Source organism: Lithobates pipiens, unplaced genomic scaffold, assembly GCF_037356315.1.
Source record: "Lithobates pipiens isolate NorthernLeopardFrog02 unplaced genomic scaffold, aLitPip1_a1.2 Scaffold_19, whole genome shotgun sequence".
NCBI lineage: Eukaryota > Metazoa > Chordata > Amphibia > Anura > Ranidae > Lithobates > Lithobates pipiens.
In genome coordinates, this window is record NW_027507764.1 from 496,146,155 (window position 1) to 496,169,047 (window position 22,893).

Genomic DNA, 22,893 nt, shown 5'->3' on the forward strand with positions numbered 1-22,893 from the left:
ATAATGTTTCTGAACACTATGGTTGGCCTTCCCATTATTAATGTTGTTAATATGCTCATTTACTCTGACACTGAAGGGGTGTATAGTGCAACCCACATACTGTTTCTTACAGGGGCATGTAAGCAAATATACAATGTGATGTGTAGCACATGTAGACCACATTAGGTCGACCACATTAGGCGCAATACTTGCCTGTATAGATTTGGCGCCCCTATAAATAACATCGCCCCAAAAACATGGTAAAAAAGGACCATTTAGACTTTGAATTATCCTTCTGATGCGCCTCATGGGTCAGTAATGTATTCCTATCTAGGATAGAAATTTGATTAATTTCAGTATCCAAATCATGTGCTAAATCTAAATATCTAAATATCTAGAAATCTACATTTAAGAATCAGGAGCAGAAGTTTTAATACATATTGAACTGTTTTTTCACTCCAGTCACCTACTTCCTCCCTTGGAATTTTTGTGTTTTCTCACATGCATTTTTATATGGACATTATGATACATTGATATTTATATTTTTTTATCAGTATTATGTTTGTATAATCTACACGCGTTATTGATGTTAGTCATTTTTTTAATTAATTTTCTTTTTTTGCATGCACTCTCATTTTGTTTGCACAGCTCAGTGCTGAACTTTATATCACACTCACAATTCTAATTCCAAGCCTTAAAATTCACATGTAACAATATTTCACATTATAATTGGTCCTGCCATCTGCGACTCCGCAATTGCACACCAAGCAGGATTGTGGGACATTTTAGCATTTACTAGGTCCCTGGTATGCTCCTGGGTTGTAATTAGCTATGACATTTGTTTATAGTGATGCTACAGATTTTTTGTATTCTGTGCCTAAAGGTATTTGTATACATTTTGTTTTAGGCCCTTCAGTTTTTGCACACTCTTATTTCTCAGCTGACCATTGATATTTTCTTCATTGACTGGGAAAGACCCAAAAACAGAACTTTAAAATCTGAAGGTGAGATTATACTTCTATGTGTAAGGTTCCATATCACTGCATTTCTAGTTCAAGAACAGAATATAATCATTATAAGGCTTAGAATGGTCAAACAGACTTGAGTGTTTGAACCTGTGACCCAGGTGTTGCAGGAAAAGTCCATATGGGTTCCATTAGGATATTGTGGTAAGCATACTCTAGACTAGAGAGTGTTTGGATTAATAGCCAAGTTTCAACTGCAGCATCATAACTGGCATTATTGAAGGGCTGCACATAATGTTCAGTATATGTAATGCTAGAGAAGACTGTCAGACTGTAGGCATACTAGAAAATGCTTGAGAATGATAGTCAAAGACTGTGGACATGCTACAGGTTTGATTGGAGACTGGTGACATTCTGCAGAATGAGAGACTAGAAACATGTTACATGAGGCTAGTAGAGATCACTGCTTTTAACCTTTTACAATTCAGTGCTCTCACTCCCACTACTGCCAGAGTCCAGTGGCTTCACAATGAGTAATGGAAGGCTGCAGATTGGACAACCAGTGTCTAGGGTTTCTAATGAACAGGAATACTTACTCCACTTCTCCAGGTGTGTCGTTTCCCCTCTTGCCAACATGCTTATGTACAGTGCAGGACCAGCAGCCACAGCTGTTCCTGCATTGTATGTGATGATATAGAGGGTCTGCCAGCATTCTGGGGCAGGATCAAGAAAAGTCCAGAGGCCTACAGGACTTCAGTAAGTTTTCCTCTTTATTAGACCCTCATAGACAGAACAGGCATTACATTTTGCGGGGAGGGAAATTTTGCTTAAAGTGTAATTCCAGTCAAAGCCTAATTAAGCTTAAATATACCCCCCCAAGATGCCTATACTTACCTATTCTAAAGTCACTCCGGTCTAATCACATGATCTCTCCAGCAGCGGCTTAAAGGTAGATGAGAGAGCAGTGATAGCAGCTGCAGAGCCTGGGCGATGACATCACCCATAGGCTTATTATGGGGCAGTCATTGTTGGCTGTCCCTCCTCTACACCTAAGTTGGCAGTGGGACCCAATTATGTGACCGGACCAGTGCTACTTCAGAATAGGTAAGTATAAGCATCTTTCATTTTACAGGGTAGATAGAATATGCTTAGAATGGGGTGGGAGCAGGTTTAAGCTTAGTTAGGTTTTGAATGAAATCACACTTTAAAGGCTGGTCCACGTGGCATTCAGCCAGTGTATACAGCAGCCTGTCCAACAGAAGCTGGCCTAACATCTGGCTTCTGTCGAATGGGCATGCTGGATGCGAGCGCTGACCAGTCTCTTTGTTGGAACACAATAGCTCAGCTGGGTGATCACTGTACTAACATTGCATAGTTAGTAAAGCAAGCTCCGCACTTGCTAATAGCGTCATTAGCAATTCGATGCCGGCGACCCAGTGGGGGTTCCCGAAGATTACCTGTGGGCAGAAGCTCCATTGAGAGCAATAGGAGTATGACAGCTCCGACAGCTAATCACAGCCACTCCCATATCATTGACTTGTAAAGCGATTACCTGTAAATTATTGGCCCTATGCACAGTCTACAACAACAATGTGTTCATTGTCAGTTAACTTTTTTTTTTTTAAGGTGGTGTAAAGAGTGGCCCTGAACCTGTCAGTATTTGGAGATCTTACTTCATTGCAAATGAGTGGAATGAAATCCAGACAGTGCGCAAGATCAACCCCCTCTTTCAAGTTTTCATTGTACTCTTCTTTCTAAAGGTTGATATGTTTTGTTAGATTTTTTTTCCTTTGACTTCTGAAAGCACAATTGTTGACTACAGCATTTCAGCCAAAATCAGCACACAATAAAAGTTCTCACTCAGGGGGTAAGGCCAAATTCTATCAAAGGTCAGCAATGTTATATCTCTGCAGCATCGAGATTCTCCACTGGAGTTCCCTGAGAAACAGAAGAAGCTGCTGGCAGCCTCATTCAGCTAGATTGAGCTGTTTTGCATAGCTTTTAATAATCAGCTGTTATAGGATATGATACGATGACTTAAATATTTTAGCTTTTAAACTAGAACATTTTAAAGTTAAAGCATTAGCATTTCACTGCTGATTAAAGTTGCAAGTTTTTGGAACCCATTAGATTTAATCAAGTATTGTAAAAAAAAAAAAAAAAAAATGTAAAACGTAACTCCTAAGGGGCTAAATACACATTCAACACACATATGTGACCTGCCTGATTTCCCAAAGGACTTCAAATTCTGTCCAGCCAATTTTGTTATTCTTACGCCTGTCAAGCAGCACAGCCAGGGTGACATTGCTTTCTCTGTTAGAGTTAGGAAATACCCACAGCCCTGTATTGCGTGCTGATGGACAATACAGTATCAATATCATACTGATAAGACTTCAGCTTTGCTCTCCATAAGTGTGTGTATTTTCCTTGTAGGCACATGGGCATGCAGCAGAACCTGATTGGCTTCAAGTGATGTACCTCCCTTTCCCAATGTTAATGTTACTGTTAGTGGAAGGCAAAAGGCTGATACCAAGGCAGATGTGGGTACTTAGGCATATTGTATGTAAAATATATTTAAAGCTGAACTCTTGGTAAAATAAAAATAAAAAACGGCCCTTGCAGCGGGGACCCCCCGCCGAAGCAAGAGTTAAATGTTCACTTTTGCCTAGGGTACCATTAAAAAACACTTATACTTAGCTTAACCCCTCACTCCCCCAGCAGCCATCCCAGGTTCTCTTTCCTCCGATGCTCCAGGTTGGGGGTAGGCATTCAGCGCCCTCACTTACAAAGCAAGACTGCTGGTCCTGTACATGTACTTGTACATGATGACATCAGACAGTGACTGACTAATGGATCTTTTTGGGAGCGGTCGCACAGTGAACAGAAGCCTGGGGAAGCAAGTAATAAGGTAAATATAAGTGTTTTTTTCATGGCACCCTAGGCAAACATGACTATAATGGTTGTTTGGCTTTAATATTAAAGTAATACACAGCTGCATTGAATGTTGTTTTTATTTTTTACATTTATTTTATATTTGCCTGAAGTTTAGCTTAAAGTGTTTTGAATCTTCTATTTATTTAGGTATCCAGTAAATGGTGACATATCACATCCAAGCTTTCAGCTATAAGTTAGTAGTATTTTGCATCTTTTAACCCCCTGCCAATGAGCGTATGCACATATGCAGCCTCATTGAAACGGGTCGTCTTCTGTGGGGGCTGCATATGTGCACATCTATGTTTGTGCTGGGTGCACACTGCTCAATGTGCTCCCAGTATTGAGACAGACCTGTCATCTGCTGTCATCAGTTGGCTCTGTGATTGGCTATCACAGTGATCAGTAACTGTACAGTCTGTGCCTGTAGACTGTGTTAAAAAAAACATAAAATAGAGTAAAAATATTGGTTTTATCTGAGTCAGTGTCAAGATTATGGTCAAGGTCAGTGTCAAATATCATAGGGTCTAATCAGACGATTTCTACTATGATTTACCACCAAATTAAGGCCCGATTTGTTCTGATAATAAAAAAATAAAAATTGATTGAATAACACATGTCAAAGTTGCAAGGCATTAAAAGTTCAGGGGTTAGAAAATGTTTATACCTTCATCCTAAAGGGGTTAAACAGAAGAGTTTATTGTTAATAATTAGGGTGTTTTTACACCGCCCCTGCTGTGCTTTGGCCACATTGTGGGAACATCGCAGTGTACCCACATTTTTTGTGTGGGTTAGCTGTGCTTTTCCATTGTCTTCTATTATGTCTTGCCATTTTGGCACACTTTCTGAAAAGTGCACCAAAAAATCCTGCATGTGGGACTTTGTGGGACTTTGATGCGAAAACTCACCAAAATCACCGGACATAATAGCAGTCCGTGGGAAAGCTCAGTTAACCCACACAAAAACGAGGGGTAAACTGTGTTGCGGGTCCAAGTGAAGCCGCTCTATCTGAATTCTGTCTTATTGTGATTATGCTATTTCATTATGAGAGATTAGTTCTGATGATTTTTATAATGGTTATGTGCTTTTCAGATTGTTGGCTTTGAAAACCTGGCATTACGGGATTCATCCTCCAGTCTCTCCAGAGATCCACATGATTACAGAGCACCGTGGAGTTGCATTCTGCGCTATGGCGTGACCTCTGCATTGTGGCTTGGCTTTGGTTCTTTACAGGTAATGGTGAGGATGGGAAAGGCTTTCTACCAATTTTTTTCCCTCAAAATTCACATGTAAACACAATTTTTTTTTGCTTCATGTTTTCAGATTCTATTTTTTTCTGGAATTCATGAAAGATTTGTGGAAGACAAGATCCGTCAGTTTGTTGATTTATGTTCAATGAGTAATGTACGTAATCCTGATAATGCCTTGTTTTAAAATGTTTGAAAAGGTACCTATAAATCTTGTTGCCCAATTTGTCCAGATTTGATTGGATTGGACAGTAATTGTTGGATCTGTGAGCACCAGCAGACGCCTCGTTGATCTTTCTTGCAGGTATAATCAGGGGCAAGTTTATATCCTTTCAGCAGATCACTTGGATGAGACCGTGGCTGGGGTGTCTGCGTGCAATAAATATGCCTATTCAGGCTATGTGAATTAATTTTTTTGCCATACCATGGTTGAAAAAAATATTCAGTTCCAAAATATTTCATTGTGCCTGTAGGTTTTATATGGTCACAGTGCTACTTTAGGGCAGCAGAGGGAGGAATTTATGAATCAAGCTGCAATTTAACATTTTGTAAATTTGTGTTACTGATCCTGTTTAGAATTGCTCTGTTAGCAAGCAGCGGTTTGTGAATGCTGATTGGAAAGGGTGTGTGTGGGGGGAAAATTTAAAAACATGACACCAGTGATCAATGGATGTGGAGCAATATTTTCTATATAAAGAGATTGTTTTAAATATTTGCTTGTATATCTGGATGAAAAAAATTTATAAACGTTATTTCGTTTGTTTTAAAAAATAGTATTGTAGAAGAAACCATATTGAGGATTAACCCCAGACATATGTAAAAGTTACAATTAATGCAACTCTGTAATCATTAATACATTATTAAATGGATTTTTTTAATGCAGGCAATGTAAGTACCCACCTTTGGTCTGGTATCAGTCTCTTTCAGTCCTTGTACAGGGCTGGAGTCTGAGAGGAAAAGGTTGTAAAAGCCCTTGTACACATGGTCGGACATTCCAACAACAAAATCCATCTGATTTTTTCCAACAGATTTTGTCTGAAACTGGTGTTGCATACACACGGTCAGACAAAGGTGTCGGAAAATCTGATCGTTCGTAACGTGATGACGTTTTTTTTAGTTACGACAGGACTACGTTCAAGCTAGTAGCCAATAGCTTTGGTCTAGGAGTTTGATCTGAGCATGTGTGGCACTTTGTTCGATCGGAATTCTCTACAAACGATCGGACGAAGTCCGATCGGATCATGTTGTCGGAAAAATTTTATATCCAGCTCTCAAACTTTGTTGGTCGGACACTCCGACGGAAAAAGTCAGATAAAGCCCACACACGGTCGGATTATCCGACAACGCGGTCCGATCGGTCATTTTCCGTCGGAATGTCGGACCGTGTGTACAAGGGCTAAGAAGCCATTTTATCTATTACAGGCATTTATATAGCACAGACAGTATGTGCAGCACTTTACATGTTATATTCACCTCTGTCCCTGCCCTAAAAGAAGCTTACAGTCTAAGGTCCTCAATCAGTTCATGTGCTGATAGGAAGCATACTGAGGAGAAAACAGAGTGATAGAGAGATAAGCTCATCATTTGTGCTACTTCTTCTTTCACTGGACAGTCACAGACTGGGACAGGTCCAGGATCACCTAGGCTCAGAGCAAGTGGCTTGAGGAAATGTAGTAGCAGAAAAAAGTACTGTGTGGTAAATCTCTGGATTGAATGTGAATTTTCGAGCAAAAGCTGTTTTTGTTTTAGCTTTCAATGAGCAATTCCTTTTATTTAATTGTTTTTGGCTAGAGTTCTAATTGCAACAAATTGTCTGGAAAATGCTCCAATACAGTTCACTTCTATTAGGCTCGGTTCACACAGGGGCGACTTGTCCAGGCGACTTCGCCGCCTGACAAGTCGTGCTCCATTCTGTACTATGGAACCGTTCTAATAGGAGCGACTCAAGTCGCTCCGACTTAGAAAAAAGGTTCCTGTACTACTTTGGGGCGACTTCAGGCGACTTGCATTGACTTCTATACAGAAGTCGTTTTGCAAGTCGCCGCTGATCGCGTGCAGGTCGCGGCGCTGCAAGTCGTGCCGCCCCTGTGTGAACAGAGCCTTACATATCAACTTTTGTTTCTTAACTTTTGTTTCTAATTGCAGATTTCAGTGTTTATTTTGTCCCACAAACGCTATGGTTACTATATTCATGGCCGCTCAGTCCATGGACATTCTGACACCAACATGGAGGAGATGAACTTGAATTTAAAGAGGGAAGCAGTGAGTGAATGATGACACATTCTGTTGAGCTATACAATTGTTATTTCAAAGTGCTGAACAACACATCTAGCCAAAACTGAGCTCCTTTTTTGATATAAATTGTATATCAAGTCCTCCAGAAATTATGTATACTGACCTGATTTCCCATTTATGGGTAACTTCCATACCCATTAGAAACCTAAATGATGGTATCGCCTTCTGCAACAGATTCTCCCTAATGTAGAATAAATAGATAATTGGGTATACTAGATGCTCAAGAGTGACTTTTTTAGTATCTATTTCAGTCCCCTCCCACAGTTATAGGGTCCATGCATACTGGACTTAGAAAAAATGTTGCTTCTACAGTTGTTTTTTTTTTTTTCTCTCGCTTTTAGAAGCAGCTCAATGTTATCCTATGTGTCCATGCACATTAGGATGTTTAGAGGCATCTTTCAAGAGGAGAGTTTAGAGGCAGAAAATAAAACATCACAAGTGCATTTTCATGCAGAAAATACACTAAACGCTCAGGAGAGCACACATTGCAGGTGTATTTTGATTATAGTGAAAAATGAGAAGGAAATGTTTTGGAAAAAACGCTTTTAAAAGCAAATGCAGATAGACTCTCCTAAACTCTTGTGCAATACGAGCTTTTATGCCACTTTTTCTGCTAGAGGCTCTGCCATTTTTTTTCTGCTCCTCGTGTGCATGGATCCTTAATCTACTGCAGGAAAATCTCCCCAATGCAGTCTCTGAAAAAGAGAAAAATAATGTGCAATTCATCATACAGGTACCATTTTTGGGTGGAGTTGGCCTTGATTTGTAACAAGGTGACAGTCCTTTTTTAACTTTGATTGTAAATATATTATGAATATTTAAAGGAGCTCATTTGGCTGTTCTTCTTCTATGGATCACAGGAGTGCAGTTTTTTCTGCACTCCCGTGACATCACAGAGTCGGTCCAGGCTAGATCACGACCATATGATCGGGATCCACCCACATGCCTGGACCGCCACACTGCTCAGCCTCTCGGCAAGCTGCTGAGAGCCTGAGCCGACTGCCCCTGACCCTTCCACAGTCCAGGGCTCCAGTGAGCACAGGGGGGGCAGAGCAGAGAGCTGGTGACTGACAGTCACCAGTTCTCTGTTCAAGCTCTGTGTTAGAGCTGGCGGGGGACAGATGCTGCATCCAAGGTAAGTATGATTTAAAAAAAAGGATTCCCATACTTCTCTTTTAATTGATAGATTTTTAAATATGTAATTCAATCAAACTATCCTTTAATCCACAATAATATTTCTTTATATTATTGTGACCAGAAGATTGGATTGTCCAGCAACGGAAACTTTTATATATAATACAGTATATAGAGTACTGTGTATTGAACATTATACATGTAAAAGTAAAATGTTAACTTAACTACTTCAGATCCACGCTATAGCCGAATGACGGCTACAGCGCAGACCTGCTTTGCTCGGAGTACGTCTATTGACGTCCTCCCGTGCCAAGCGGCCTGCGCGCGCCCCCGTGGATTTGAGATTTTCTGGATCACAGATCGGAGTAAGGGGTCGATCCCGACCTCTTACCATGTGATCAGCTGTCAGCCAATGACAGCTGATCATGTGATGTAAACAGAGTCAGTAATCAGCTATTTTTTCTCCTCGTGCTGACAGCGTGAGGAGAAAAAAAAAAGGCGATCACTGACGGCCGTGAGAGGGACATCAGTCCCAATCATAGAGAGCTGCCGCCAGCTCCTCAGTGCCCACCTGGGCCACCTAACAGTGCCGCCTACAAGTTCCCACCAGCGCCACCCATCAGTGCCCACAGTACCTCATCAACAGTGCTGCACATCAGTGCCACCTATCAGTGCCCATCAGTGTCACCTACCAGTGCCCATCAGTGCTGCCTTATCTGTGCCCATCAGTGCTGCCTTATCTGTGCCCATCAGTGCTGCCTTATCTGTGCCCATCAGTGCTGCCTTATCTGTCCCCATCAGTGCCGACTTATATGTGACTATCAGTGCCGCCTATCAGTGCCGCCTCATCAGTGCATATCAATGAAGGAGAAAAATGGCCTGTTTGCAAAATTTACTAACAAACTATGAAACATGATTTTTCTTTTTTTCAAAATTTAAATTTTTTTTTTTTGTTGGTTAGCAAAAAATAAAAAAAACCCAGCTGTGATTAAATACCACCAAAAGAAAGCTATATTTGTGTGAAAAAAATGATAAAAATGTCATTTGGGTACAGTGTTGTATGACCGCGCAATTGTCATTGAAAGTGCGTCAACGCTGAAAGCTGAAAATTGGTCTGGGCGGGGGGGGGGGGGGGTTAAGTGCCCAGTAAACAAGTGGTTAAAGTATAACTAAAGGCAAAACTTTTTCTCCATTTTGAGAGAGAGGAGATGAATTTGTCATCTGTCCATTTTTATTGCTGTGTGTGCCCCCATTAAGGAGATTCACCATCGTATTTGTCCTGTTTACCGTTATCATTAAAAGTTAAATCCTAAATTTTGGGTTGTCCCCAGAAAAGTAATAAAGGGGACATTAGTCCAAAGGGAACACTAATTCTTGTGACCTGGGGGTCCCCAAGAGATTCCCTTAATTTGCAGAAATTTCCTCTCACTTCCTGTTTGGCTATGAGACAGGAAGTGAAGAGAAATCTCCCCAAAGGGAAAAAGATGGTAAAAACAAACCTTAAAGGGGTTATAACCCCCCTCCCACCTTACTCTATCGAATGTGAAAAATGTTTTTCCAATAGTTCTAATTTAAAAACTTAGCTTTAAAATGTATGAAGAGGTAAAACCTTTTTTTTTTATTAAACAATTAAACTGTTTATTGCGTAAAAAGGTGCAATACAAGCAGTATACAAATCATATCCAGTGCCAGCAGAGATCCAAGTACATAGTCACAGAAACATTCCAAGAGCATGACATCCAACATAAGAAAATAAGTATATGGTCACAGTACTCAAAGGACAAATAAAAAACTTTATTTTTTTTTTTTTTTTTTTTTAGTTCTAGATGGAGTGGGGAAGGGTTATACCCCCTTCTAAGTTCTGGTGTACCTCCCTGGGGAGATTAACAACTCTTTTGTACTGGTGATCATACCCTGTTTCCGCGAAAATAAGCCCTAGGTCCAGTCTTTGTAAAAACGTAATCCGGTTTGTAAAAAGCTTATATAATGTGCAATGTGTCCCTTTGTGTACCTTTATTGTGGAAAATACCTTATTTACAGCGCCGCTGGGCACTCACGTGACCCATGAATAATAAAGTGCTTCAGATGTGTTCAGATGTAAATCTGCCTTTTGTTGTAAGCAACATTACATAAAAATGATTCAGGAATTCAGTTCTACATATTGACAGCTTCTCCTTAAGGAACAGATTAAAGTAAAACATTGAGAGTAGTTGTCTTTTCTAGTAGACAATCTGAAGAACGGTAGCTTTGTAATCATAAGGATTTCTTTGTTTCCTAAGCTTCCTGTATGTATTGATATAAACGCAATACATTTCAGTCTTGCTTCCTTATTTTCAGGAGAACATGTGTAGTCAGAGAGGGCTTCAACCAAACTCGGATATACAGACTTTTCAGATCTCTATTTCTGGCAAGGTCCGAACCCAGTTTGACCGGATACACAGCAACTTAATGAAGGTAGAAATGATCCAAGGAATCGGGTTTTGCAAATGTCTCACTGCGGTGTACACGGAGCCTGAAAGATTCTTTGCTTTATTTTTTAGAATCATGGACCTTCGCGCTTTCTACAGAACTCACCAACTGCATCTGAACAGAGCACAAAGGCTTATCACACCATGAATAAATTCCTCAGTGCCTTCATTGACCATGTATGTATCCTGTTGATTATTGTTTAACCCAATTTTCCAGCTTTATGTGCATGTGCTCATTATGCATGTCAGTGCAGTTATATGTGTAGCACCCTCCTAGCTAGGTTGCTATAGTTGATGCAAATGTAGTTTTTGGCTCCCCTGCAGCAGAGGAGCAGTGCTCAGTTGCTTTCCCCTGGATTCTGGTAGGTTCCAGAATTTAGTGGGTGGAGAAGGCAGACCCTGACCTGCATATTCATGCAGCCTCAGCCAATCCCTGGCAGGAAGAGTGGCCAGCAGGGGAGGTGTGCATAAATTGTGTGGGGCCTGGAACAGCAGGGTCCTTGTTCCTATGGGAGAAGACCCAGCCTGAGGGATCAGGCGCTCTAGGTTGTAAGCTGCAGAATAAAAGAAATTCATCTGTGTTTCAGCTCCAGCTAGAGCTCGGGGACCCACATTCAGAGTCCCTGAAGCAGTGCACGAGGTCTACAGAGGATCTGACTTAGAGGCATCCAGTATAAACACTGGCTGGTACTACACCAAAGCATTACAGTACCCAGGTCACAGTGTGTACTGGCCTTAAGGATCCTAGAGACTGTCCTTGATACGGTTCACGCACAGGGCTCTAAAGGAACAGCACACGTTCCTTCAGAGCGCATGCGCCAGTGAGGTCTCTGCATGTAGACTAAATATCGCCTAAATGGTGCACGTTTAGGAGAATTTTACAGCACCTATAGGCAAGCCTTATTATAGGCTTACCTTTAGGTAAAATTTAATGTTGGAAGTTAGTTTACTTCCACTTTAAATGTATGCTGTGTGCACACAGAGGTGTAACCAAAGGTCACATTGTTCTGGTGCACACTTTAAATGAAACTCAAATAAAAACAATGCTATCGATCATTTTAGAAATTGCAGTTCTGTGTTCTATGGCTTATCGATTAGTAACAAAACAAGTTATTTCTTTAACCCAGAACTCCCTTATATTTCACCCAGAATTCATCACCTATCACATGAAAGTCTTGAAGTGCAAAAACTGCAGTATCTAGTGGACACCAAAGATCCCTGAAAAAAAGTATGCCCTTGGTTATTCAGGTCACGATCACCGGGTTCTCCCAACTGGATATACTGTATCTAGCACAAGCTACCAAAACACCAAGACAGAGAATGGCCACAGTCAGGAAAAGCAGAATAGCAGGGTTTTGGTACCCAAGGGCAAATTAAACAGAAAACATTCATCAAACTCAAGTTTCCATAATGAATCTGAGTTGAAGTACAAGGGGGCATGGCTTAAGACTTGTAGAAGACTAGTTCAAGGGTAACATTTTCAAGTATTCTATCACTGAAAGAGTAGTGAATTCTTAGAACAGAATTCCAGGTAATTAAACAGTAAGTGGTTTTTAAAATGCTTATAACATGTCTATCCTAAGACAAAAGGCTAAAAAAGCAAACTCAATTGGCCACTTGGTCTTTCTGCTGTCAGTCTTCTATGGCAGAGGTTCTCAACCTCAGTCCTCAAGTACCCCGAACAGGCCATGTTTGCAGGTTTTCCTTTATCTTACATGGGTGCTTTAAGTCAGAGTCAATGGCTTGGTATAATTGTAAGAGAAATTCCCAAAACGTGGCCTGTTGTGGGTACTTATTTTATTTTATTTTTATTTATTTCAGGTACTTATATATTTCAGTCATATATTGCATCAATTTACGAAGGGCTTTACATATAAAGTGTACATTCACATTAGTCCCTGCCCTCAAGGGGCTTACAACCTAAGGTCCCTAACTCACATTCATACATACTAGGGCCAGTTTAGACAGGATCTGATTAACTTACCAGCATGTCTTTTAGAGGACTGAGATTGAGAACCACTGCTCTATGGAGCTAGAAAGAGTGCTAAAACTAGGGCCAGAGCTGGGACTAGGGGTGCGCAGGAGGTGAAGCAAGGGGGCAAAGAATAGATTCAGGGTGGTAAATTCCATTCTACAGCATGTATTAACAGTGGGAGAGGGGGACACATTTCTGGATCCTTGCCCTGGGCACTGGACGACCCTGTCCCAGTACTAACTAGGGCCACCTATGATAGGAAAACACACTTGGCAAGGCAGCTGAAACCATCCAGCCTGCAGGGGCAGAACTGCTTTTGTATAATATAGTTGCTCAGGGGTAGTCTTTGTGATCACACAGGATCACCAAAGCCCAAAGGAGCTTTACCCTGGAATTTTGGTTCCATGACACAAATAACCGTTAATGGTATAAAAAAACAAATCTTTACCTTTTGCTGTTAAGCTAATAAATAAAAAGGAGGGGATAGTAATTATTTTGCCCTCTAAACAAATCAGTTTAGAAGTCGCTGTCTCACCCTTATCCATATTGTAGTTACCCTCCTGTGCATGTCATGATGGAACCTGTAGAAGTATTTTTATTGCTCTTGTTGTAGGCCTTTAAAGACATGGATTACTTTGTGAAAGACAAACTGCTTCTGGAGCGAGTGCTTAGCATGGAGTTCATGGAGCCAATGGACAGAAGTATCTTCTATAATGGTATTGTATCTTTCATTTACACAAATCTTATTCAACATCCCTTAGGAAACAGTTTTGTCCAAGTTTTCTACAATTCATAACACAAGAATAGCACAGCAAAATAGTAAGGGTGATGCTTTTCTCCTTTACCCCATAGGGGTATTCACCCTCCCTCCTGTTACAGCTATGTAGAAGTATTATTCACCTGCAATGATACAGAGTATTGAGAATCACTTTCTTCATTTAACGATAAAACGTATTAACATCTGTACCTCTCGCCCCCCAGAGGACTTGATTTGTACTGGGTGAGAGTCCATGCGATGTATGAGCTGTGCTTGATTGCATTTCCTACTGTCATACTCAAACACTGCTGTCAGAAATTGCAGCCAATCCTTTCCCTTGTGACACTGGACACTAGTCGGGATCCCTTTTCCCAACTATGTGTTCCAAGAAAGATTGAATCCTGGGTCTTTTGAGTATGTTGCTGGTTTGGTTCAGCCGGAAAGTCCACTATAATACAAAACACCGGTCTCAGTGGATGCCATCAGTCTGCTCCCTTCCCTAACTGGACTTTGAATCAGGATGTCTTCAGCCATTGTATTCCAAACATATAAACTCAATTTCTATGGACCCAGAAAGCTAAGTGTTCTCTCTGGGCTCTAATAAGGAGGGGGTATATGGAACACACAGGCCATATTTTTTAAATAAAACAAATATTATACTTTAATATTGCAAATTTTGTTTTCCCTACCTTTACTTTTTTGCAGTCAAACAAGTAATTGAGCCATTTTAAATACAGATGGAATTTAGAGGATTTCCTCTTACGCCGCATAAACCTGTCTCAGTGTTGTATTCATTTGTTCATAAACGACCTGGAGGATGGGGTAAACAGTTCAATCTCTGTATTTGATGATACTAAGCTAAGCAGGCAATAACTTCTCTGCAGGATGTAGAAACCTTGCAAGAAGATCTGAACAAATTAATGGGGTGGGCAACTACATGGCAAATGAGGTTTAACCACTTGCTGACCGGCTCATGCCGATATACGTCGGCAGAAGAGCACGTACAAGCATATTAATGTACCTGTACATTGCCCTTTACGAAGCGGATTGCGGGCGTGTGGTGTGCCCGCCGCGAGCTTTATGGGTGTGATCGCGGGTCCCGCGGACTCGAGAGATCATCTCATGGAGAGGAGGAACAAGCTTGTTTACATCAGCATTTCCCTGTTCTGCCTAGTGACACTGACACTAATCACGGCTCCCTCTAATCGGAAGCGGAGATCAGTGTCATGTCACACACAGCCCCTTCCCCACACAGTTAGAATCACTTAACCCCTACAGCGCCACCTAGTGGTTAACCCCTTCACTGCCAGTTACATTTACACAGTAATCAATGCACTGATCGCTGTATAAATGTGAATGGTCCCAAACTAGCACCAAAAGTGTCCTATCTGTCCGCCATAATGTCACAGTCACGATAAAAATTGCTGATCGCCACCATTACTAGTAAAAAAAAAAATTATTAATAAAAATGCCATAAATCTGTCCCCTATTTTGTAGACGCTATAACTTTTGCGCAAACCTATCAATAAACGCTTATTGCGATTTTATTTTATTTTTTATTTTTTTACCAAAAATATGTAGAAGAATACGTATCGGCCTAAACTGAGGAATTTTTTTTATATATATGTATAATTTTTTTGGGGGATATATTTTGTAGCAAAAAGTATATATATATATATATATATATATATATATATATATATATATATATATATATATTCCTTTCTGTAATTGAAGAAGAATTTGTCTCCTGTCCCTACAGATGAAAATCATTCCTTCAGTGATGTTCTCTTCTATGGTCATGAATCAACGCTGCTCATCTTTGATACTTTGTTTTTCTGCATTGTTGATATAATGTCACAAAACTTTGTTCTGGCTGCAGTCATCACTTACCTGCAGCAAGAGGTAAGTCATTCTGTGTGTTGGTACTCAGTTTATTTTTTTGTATTTTCCCAGATAGAGTAAGCACAGCCTGTTATTGTCAGACTGTACAACCTATGTTCTGTATATCTGTGTATTTGCATGAACAGAAATAGGCTTGTAAGCACGTCTTGTCTCTAAATTGACCGCAGAACATAACCCAAATGAAATTTCAGAAAAAACATGTCATGTTGAAGAATTTACAAACCATTCATCATATGGCCAAAAGTTTGTGGATGACTGACATTACCTTTTGCAGTGCATATGTGGGATCCAGCCACAAAATGATGGACCAGAAGACCTGGCTCACAACCAACCTTCCAATTCATCCCAAAGGTGTTTGGTAGAATTGGAGTCAGGGCTGTGTGCAGGCCACTTGAGTTCCCTTAGAACAAACTCATCAAGCCATGGGACTGATTTACTAAAACTGGAGAGTACAAAATCTGGTGCAGCTCTGCACATAAACCTTCCTCAGCTTCCAAATTTTTTGTGAAAGCCTAATTGAACAAGCTGAAGTTAGAAACTGCTTGGCTACCATGCACAGCTGTACCAAATTTTGCACTCTCTAGTTTTAGTAAACCAACTGCCATGTCTTCATAGAGCTGGCTTTGTGCACAGGGGCACAGAAGAGCAGGAACAGAAAAGGCCTTCTTCAAACCATTGCTACAAGGTTGACATTGTCTAAAATGTCATTACACATTGTAACTTTAACAGTACCCTCATTGGGAACACCTGAACCTTGTAATTTTGTAGGAGTGTCAAAATATTTTTGACTACTTATTAGTGTTGGGCGAATGGTTTGGCCCCAGCGGGGCCTGTTTGGGTGTTTGCCGAACGCACAAATTTGCAGTGTGTTCGCCCCGCCGAACACCCTGCAATGCACTGAGTGCTGCACAGCGCATTCTGCTCGCTGATTGGGCAAAACTTTGCCCAATCAGAGTGCAGTGTAAGTTGGTTGTTAAGAATCAGGGCCGGGAAGCTGGCCGCGGCGTCCTTAATAACCAATGAGTCGTCAGCTCTCAATGGGTTTACCCCCTGACAGCTGATAAGAAGTGCCGGTGTTCTGCCTAATAGAGTCCTGCCATCGATATGTGTCCGTTCCGTACTGCGCATGCGCAGTACGGAGCAGACGAAGCTTCGGAAAATCTCCGAAGCTGAACGGCGCCTGCGCCGTGAGTGGAGGAGGTAGCCCCACTATCCAAGCGGACATAGGGTTTAGAATTTTAGAGGGCCCCTCGCGGGCGAGCTTCGCTCGCCACGCTTCGGGCTCGGCCTCGCTGCGCTTGGCTCTTTTTTATTCTAACTCTATGTCCACTTGGATAGTGGGGATAGAACCTGGACTCACGGCGCAGGCGCCGTTCGTCCTCTGCAATTTTCGGAATCTGTGCTCCTGTGTACTGCGCATGCGCAGTACGCAGAGGACAGCATCTGATGGAGGACCCTATTTGACAAGACACCGGTTAAAAAAAAAGAAAACAGCGTGTACCCCCCCCCCCAGTCCATACCAGGCCCTTTGGGTCAGGTATTAAAAAAAACGACTTTGGGCCCCCCAAAAATCCATACCAGTCCCTTACCTGAGCATGCAGCCTGGCAAGTTAGGAAAGGGGGGAGATGAGCGAGCGCCCCCTGTTCCTGAACTATACCAGGCCAAATGCCCTCAACATGGGGGGTGGGTGCTTTGGGATGGGGGGTCTGCCCCCTGCACCCAAAAGCACCTTGTCCCTATGTTGATTGGGACAAGGGCCTCATACCACCAACCATTCACATGGGGGGGTGGGATCTGGAGATCTGTTAAGGGGACTTCCAGATTCCGATAAGCCCCTGCCCACAGACACCCACAACCACATGGGAACAAGGTGCTTTGGGGTGGGGGGCACCTACCCCCCCATTTTGAGGGTATGGTATGGTTCAGGAAGGAGAAGTGTTCGCTCATCCCCTCCCCCTTTCATGACCTGCCAGGCTGCATGTCTAGATAAGGTATGAATTTTGGGGCAGACCCACACAGCGTTTTTGACATTTTTTTATTTTGTTACGGGGTTCCATTTAAAATCTATACCAGAACCGAAGGGCCTTGTATGGACTGGGGGGGGGGGGAGCCCACGCTGTTTTTTTCTGCATTTTCTCAATAGCCAGGTGATGGCAATTGTAGTCGTGAGTAATTTTAAATGGGATTTGACTCGTTTTGTTTTTCTTTAGAAATGTCAGTTTTGCTGCAGCATGTTCTATGTATGCTACATATGCGCTACATTACAGGCAGACTAAGGGGGCCCCCCAGGCACTATATTTAAAGAAATCTTTTATTTTTATTGGTGCATTTTGAGCATTTTTAAAATCAGTGCTCCTGAAAAAACGATTGTTTTTAAAAAAAAATGGCATTGATACATGTCCCCCAGTGCATTACCCAGACTCCCATGCCCCTTTAATTGCCAATTATTTGCATATAAGCCTTCAAAATGGGCACTTTTGATTTTCCTGTTTGGCACCCATAGACTTCAATGGAGTTCACCATTTGGGTTAGAAAATTTCCACTATTCGGGAGTTCTTCTGCGAATCGAACAGGGGGTTGTCCGGAACCATGTCTACCACTTAGGTAGCTTTGATAGTCAGGTTTCCACAAACGTTTGACCATATAGTGTAGGTCTTCTGTCTTTGTGCCTCTCATACTCAAGCATGTCGTGGCCACAAATACAGGATTATGACTCCTGACTCCCTGCCTGGGAACAGGAAACACATTATCTGGAGTGCCTGATTTAGGAGTGTTAATTGCAGAGTTAGCCATCCTCCTAAATTAAAAAACGGGAACACATATCCTCACAGGTTATATTTATAGATTTATAGAACTATTATTTGAAATTACTTTGCTTTCCTTTTGACTATGAGAATTTTGTGTTTTTTAGTGTTTTCGGCACATTCGTGGAGTTGCAGGGCAGAAGAACCTGGCGTCCAAAACTCTAATAGATGAAAGATTTCTGATATGAGAATGCAGTTGTGTACCATCTGGTGATGTGTTTTGTAAATGTTATGTTTTGTATTGTAGGAGATATATTTTTCTATCATTTTAATTTGTTTGTTCAGTGTTTTGTCCAGCCTGGTTTCACACTTGTGTTGCAGACACCGCATTGCCTCCGCACCAAAATGGTGCAGGACCCTTTTTTCTGCAACTGACGCACATTGCATGAGTGTTTTCTGACAATCACACTGCGTTTTGCAAGCTGTTTGGAGGTGTCGTTAATCAACATTGACACCTGCAGCAGATCGCATGGACACCATGCGCTTGCAATGCGGTGCGGGAAACACACAGAATTTGTTGCGTTTCTAGCATCGCATCAGTGTGACCCAGGGCTAAATAGTGTTTACATGTAACCTTCTACAGAAAATAACCACAGTGCTCTTTTCAGAGAAACAATCTTTTCTATATAAAAAATTACCTTTATAGGACCGCCTTTGCCTCTAAAGAGATATGTAACCCTTTACTTAGTGTGGTCACATAAAGCTTGTAGTGCTGCCCAAAGCTGGTTGATATGTTTCTCTGCCCGTGTTCAGAGTATGGGAGCAGGCATCTGTTCACTGATCCTGAAGTGTAGATACAAGTAAGATGTCACTCAAACCAAGCCGGTGTTCTAGGAATGTATGTAACAATGCCCTCTTATCCGTTTCACCCCATCCACCGGCCTTTTGTTTCGCCTTTGTGACTAAGCCCCAGTGGGTAGGGCAAAATGCATCAGTGGCATGGCCAGAGCAACACATTGTTAAAAACATGCTTAAAGCACCGGGTTGGTTTGAGCGATGTCTTACTTTGGTATATCTATCTTTCCTCAGTGTGTTAGTGTTGGAGGGGGACACAGACACATCATAGCACAATGTCCACACAGACACCCTTCTGCTTTGCTCATTCAAGGCAGTGACAGTGTTTCCTGATAGCCCACCTAATGATTTGATCATTGCTGCATACCTACTCCATTGTTATATCCCAAGTAGACTTCCGGAGAAAATAAAATGGCCTCCCCAATGTGACAGTTTTAGAGTCTGAGAAGTAAGTCGCAAGGCCTCAACACTTGTTACGTGGGGGTGCACTGGCACCGTCCACTTAACTAAGTTCTGACACTAAAGCCTTAACCAGGACAGAATTATGTAGTTGGGATCCGACAAAGGAGTATGGAGCATTGGGTATGCCTTGCTGTGTGGATGATCAATCCAGAGACAATGGGGGTTATTTACGAAAGGCAAATCCACTTTGCACTTCAAGTGCACTGCAAATGCACCTGAAAGTGCACATGGAAGTGCAATCGCTCTAAATCTAAGGGGTAGATATGAGATGAGTGGAAGCTCTGCTGATTTTATCATCCAATCATGTGCAAGCTAAAATGCTGTTTTTTTATTTTCCTTGCATGTCTCCCTCAGATCTACAGCGACTTTACTTCCAAGTGCACTTGCAGTGCAAAGTGGATTTGCCTTTAGTAAATAACCCCCAATGTCACTTTGCCATGAATGTGTAAAGTAATGCCACGTACACACGACCGGACTTTCCGGTAGAAAAGGTCAGACGGAATCATTTCATCTGATATTCTGATCGTGTGTGGACTTCAGCAGACTTTTTTTTTTTTTTTTTAAAAAGTCTGACGGACCTAGAAATAGAACATGTTTTAAATCTTTCCGATGGAATCAATTCCTATCGGGAAAACCGTTCGTCTGTATGCTAGTTCGACGGACCAAATACGACGCAAGGGCAACTATTGGCTACTGACTATTGAACTTCCTTTTCTAATCCCGTTGTACATCATCATGTTTGAAACGAATGGACTTTGGTGTGATCGTGTGTAAGCAAGTCCGTTCGGACAGGACTCCGTCAGAAACTCAGTCGGAAAGATCGTCAGAGTTTATTCTGACAGAAAGTCCGGTCGTGTGTACGTGGCATAACAGTGTTTCTATAATGCAAGGTGAGCAAAGACATCAAATTGTTCTGGATACCTGGTGTAGCAGATCACACCAGATTTTAATTACCAGCCTTCCTAATTTCAGAAATCTACACAGAATTGCTACAATCGCTGTCAAAGATCTAAATAACTCTGCCATGAATATAGATTTATTTTTGTTTGGCTTATTCTGGAGTTTGTTTTTCACAAGAAAAACTTTACCTTTCAGTATTATAAAACTTCAGTATCGCAACAAAACTGATTTTTGAAGAATTACTTTGGAAAAGTGGTTCATATCTTTATGATATGCCAGCGCTGATCGAATGCTGGTTTTCCAGCATGCCATTCGACAGAATGATGCCTTCTGTCAGACAGGCTGGTGTACACACGGCCAAATGTCATTCAGTCTGTTAAAGTCAGTCAGTCAGTTAAACTAGCCAATATTCAGCCTGTGTGTATCAGGTTTTAGTCTCTTTCCTATGCTCTGATGTATGGGTGAGGCTTTAGTGTATTTAAGAGGAAAGATGGTACTGAAACCTGGGAACACTTAAAGCGGGAGTGCACCTAAATATAAAATATTAAAAGCCAGCAGCTACAAATACTGAAGCTGCTGACTTTTAATAAATGGACACTTACCTTTCCTGGATTCCAGCAGCTGCTGCCGCTGCCATTCTCGGTATGGGACTCAGGAAGTGAAGCGTTACGGCTTCACTTCCCGATTCCCTACTGCGCATGTGTGATTTGCGCTGCATGTCCTAAATGGCCCCCACTATCTCCTGGGACCTGTGTGTTTTCCAGGAGACAGTGTGGGGGGTTAAGGGACGTGACTCCCGTGGGAGTCTATTCCCAGAAGTAGGTGCAGATATCTGTATTATACAGGTATCTGCACCCCCCTCCCCCCTGAAAGGTGACAATTGTGGCACTGGAGGGGGGGGGGAGGAATCAGATGAGCGGAAGTTCCACTTTTGAGTGGAACTCCGCTTTAAAGTGATTGTAAAGGATTTTTTTTTAAATACAAACATGTCTATACTTACCTGCTCTATGCAATAGAATTGCACAGTGTGGCCCCAAGCCTCTTCTTCTTGGGTCCCCTGCTGGTGCTCCTGGCTCTTCCTCCTTCTCTGGTGCCCCCAATAGGAAGCTGATTCTCATGGGTGTTTGACAGGAGCGGGAGACAATGACTTTCGCTGCTATCAATCTGCCCAGGGAGTAGGGGCAAAGCTATGAGAGCCACAGCTGTCATGCACAGCGCTAGATTGTGATGGAGTTCAGGTAAGTAGAATACAGTAAGGTTAAAAACCTTGAGGCTTTAGAACCACTTTAACCTGAAATTTATTATGATCTGATTCAGATCCACTTTTGTTCCCTATTTTCCGTTCCCCAAGAAAATATCAGTTAGCAGGGGCTACTTTAGCCTTTTGTCATTTTGTTTTAGTACTGTAAATATTTGTATTTTAAATATGTGTTTTTGTGTTTTTTTTTAACTTATTTTTTTATTGAAAAGTTTTCCAATAAAAAAACAAAATAGTATACCTGTCTTTTTCTTCATTTAGACCAAGTTACAGAGACAGAAAAACGGAATAAACTTTATTGTATATCTATCCAAGTGTTCTGTCAAAAGCCCGGATGTCCAACCTGCTGTCTTCAGGGCCTCTGCAAATAGTAGCCTGTGTTTTTCTTACCTAGGTACTTGCTCAAACCAGTGACGAAAAACAATTTTTTAAACAGGATTCCAGTAGTTAAGTAATTTGGCTTATTTCTTTCACACTTTCTTAGAGTGTCAGCTTCAGTAGTTTTCTTGCATTGTTGCTTCGTCATGCTGGCTTCTGATGGAGACTAGATGTGACAGTTTTGTATATAATGCAGGCATGATCCATTGTTGTCACAATAGGGAGCCCCTTTCTGAGAAATGCTATGCAACTATCGCTGGGGAACTTGTGGGCGCGAAGTGACTGTAAAGAGGCTGCAGGCAATTGACAACACTGATGCCGCGTACACACGAGCGGAATGTCCGACAGAAAAAGTCAGACGGAAGCTTTTCATCGTATGTTCCGATCGTGTGTATGCCCCATCTGACTTTTTTTTTCTAAAATTCTGACGGACCTAGAAATAGAACATGCTCTAAATATTTCCGACAGAACCAATTCCTATCGGTAAAAACGCTCGACTGTATGCTGTTCCGATGAACCTAAAACGACGAATGCTCTGAAGCAAGTACGAGATGGAAGCTATTGGCTACTGGCTATTGAACTTCCTTTTTCTAGTCCCGTCGTACGTGTTGTACGTCACCGTGTTCTTGACGATCGGAC

At 41.7% G+C, this 22,893-nt stretch overlaps 1 protein-coding gene across 3 annotated transcripts in view; it reads left to right on the forward strand.

Moving 5' to 3' along the window:
- Positions 1–22,114, forward strand: part of TMEM67 (transmembrane protein 67) — a 76,487-nt gene extending 54,373 nt beyond the window's left edge. For 2 of the 3 annotated variants that reach the window (XM_077493034.1, XM_077493036.1), the window contains 10 exons: positions 887–983; positions 2,571–2,704; positions 4,968–5,108; positions 5,199–5,279; positions 7,268–7,384; positions 10,889–11,005; positions 11,092–11,196; positions 13,608–13,710; positions 15,514–15,656; positions 18,569–22,114. In XM_077493034.1, the coding sequence (XP_077349160.1) occupies positions 887–983; positions 2,571–2,704; positions 4,968–5,108; positions 5,199–5,279; positions 7,268–7,384; positions 10,889–11,005; positions 11,092–11,196; positions 13,608–13,710; positions 15,514–15,656; positions 18,569–18,649 (1,119 nt within the window). In that variant the 3' untranslated portion in view covers positions 18,650–22,114. The remainder of the gene's footprint in view (positions 1–886; positions 984–2,570; positions 2,705–4,967; positions 5,109–5,198; positions 5,280–7,267; positions 7,385–10,888; positions 11,006–11,091; positions 11,197–13,607; positions 13,711–15,513; positions 15,657–18,568) is intronic. The other variant, XM_077493035.1, reaches the window with a different exon arrangement.
- The last annotated feature ends 779 nt before the right edge of the window (positions 22,115–22,893 follow it).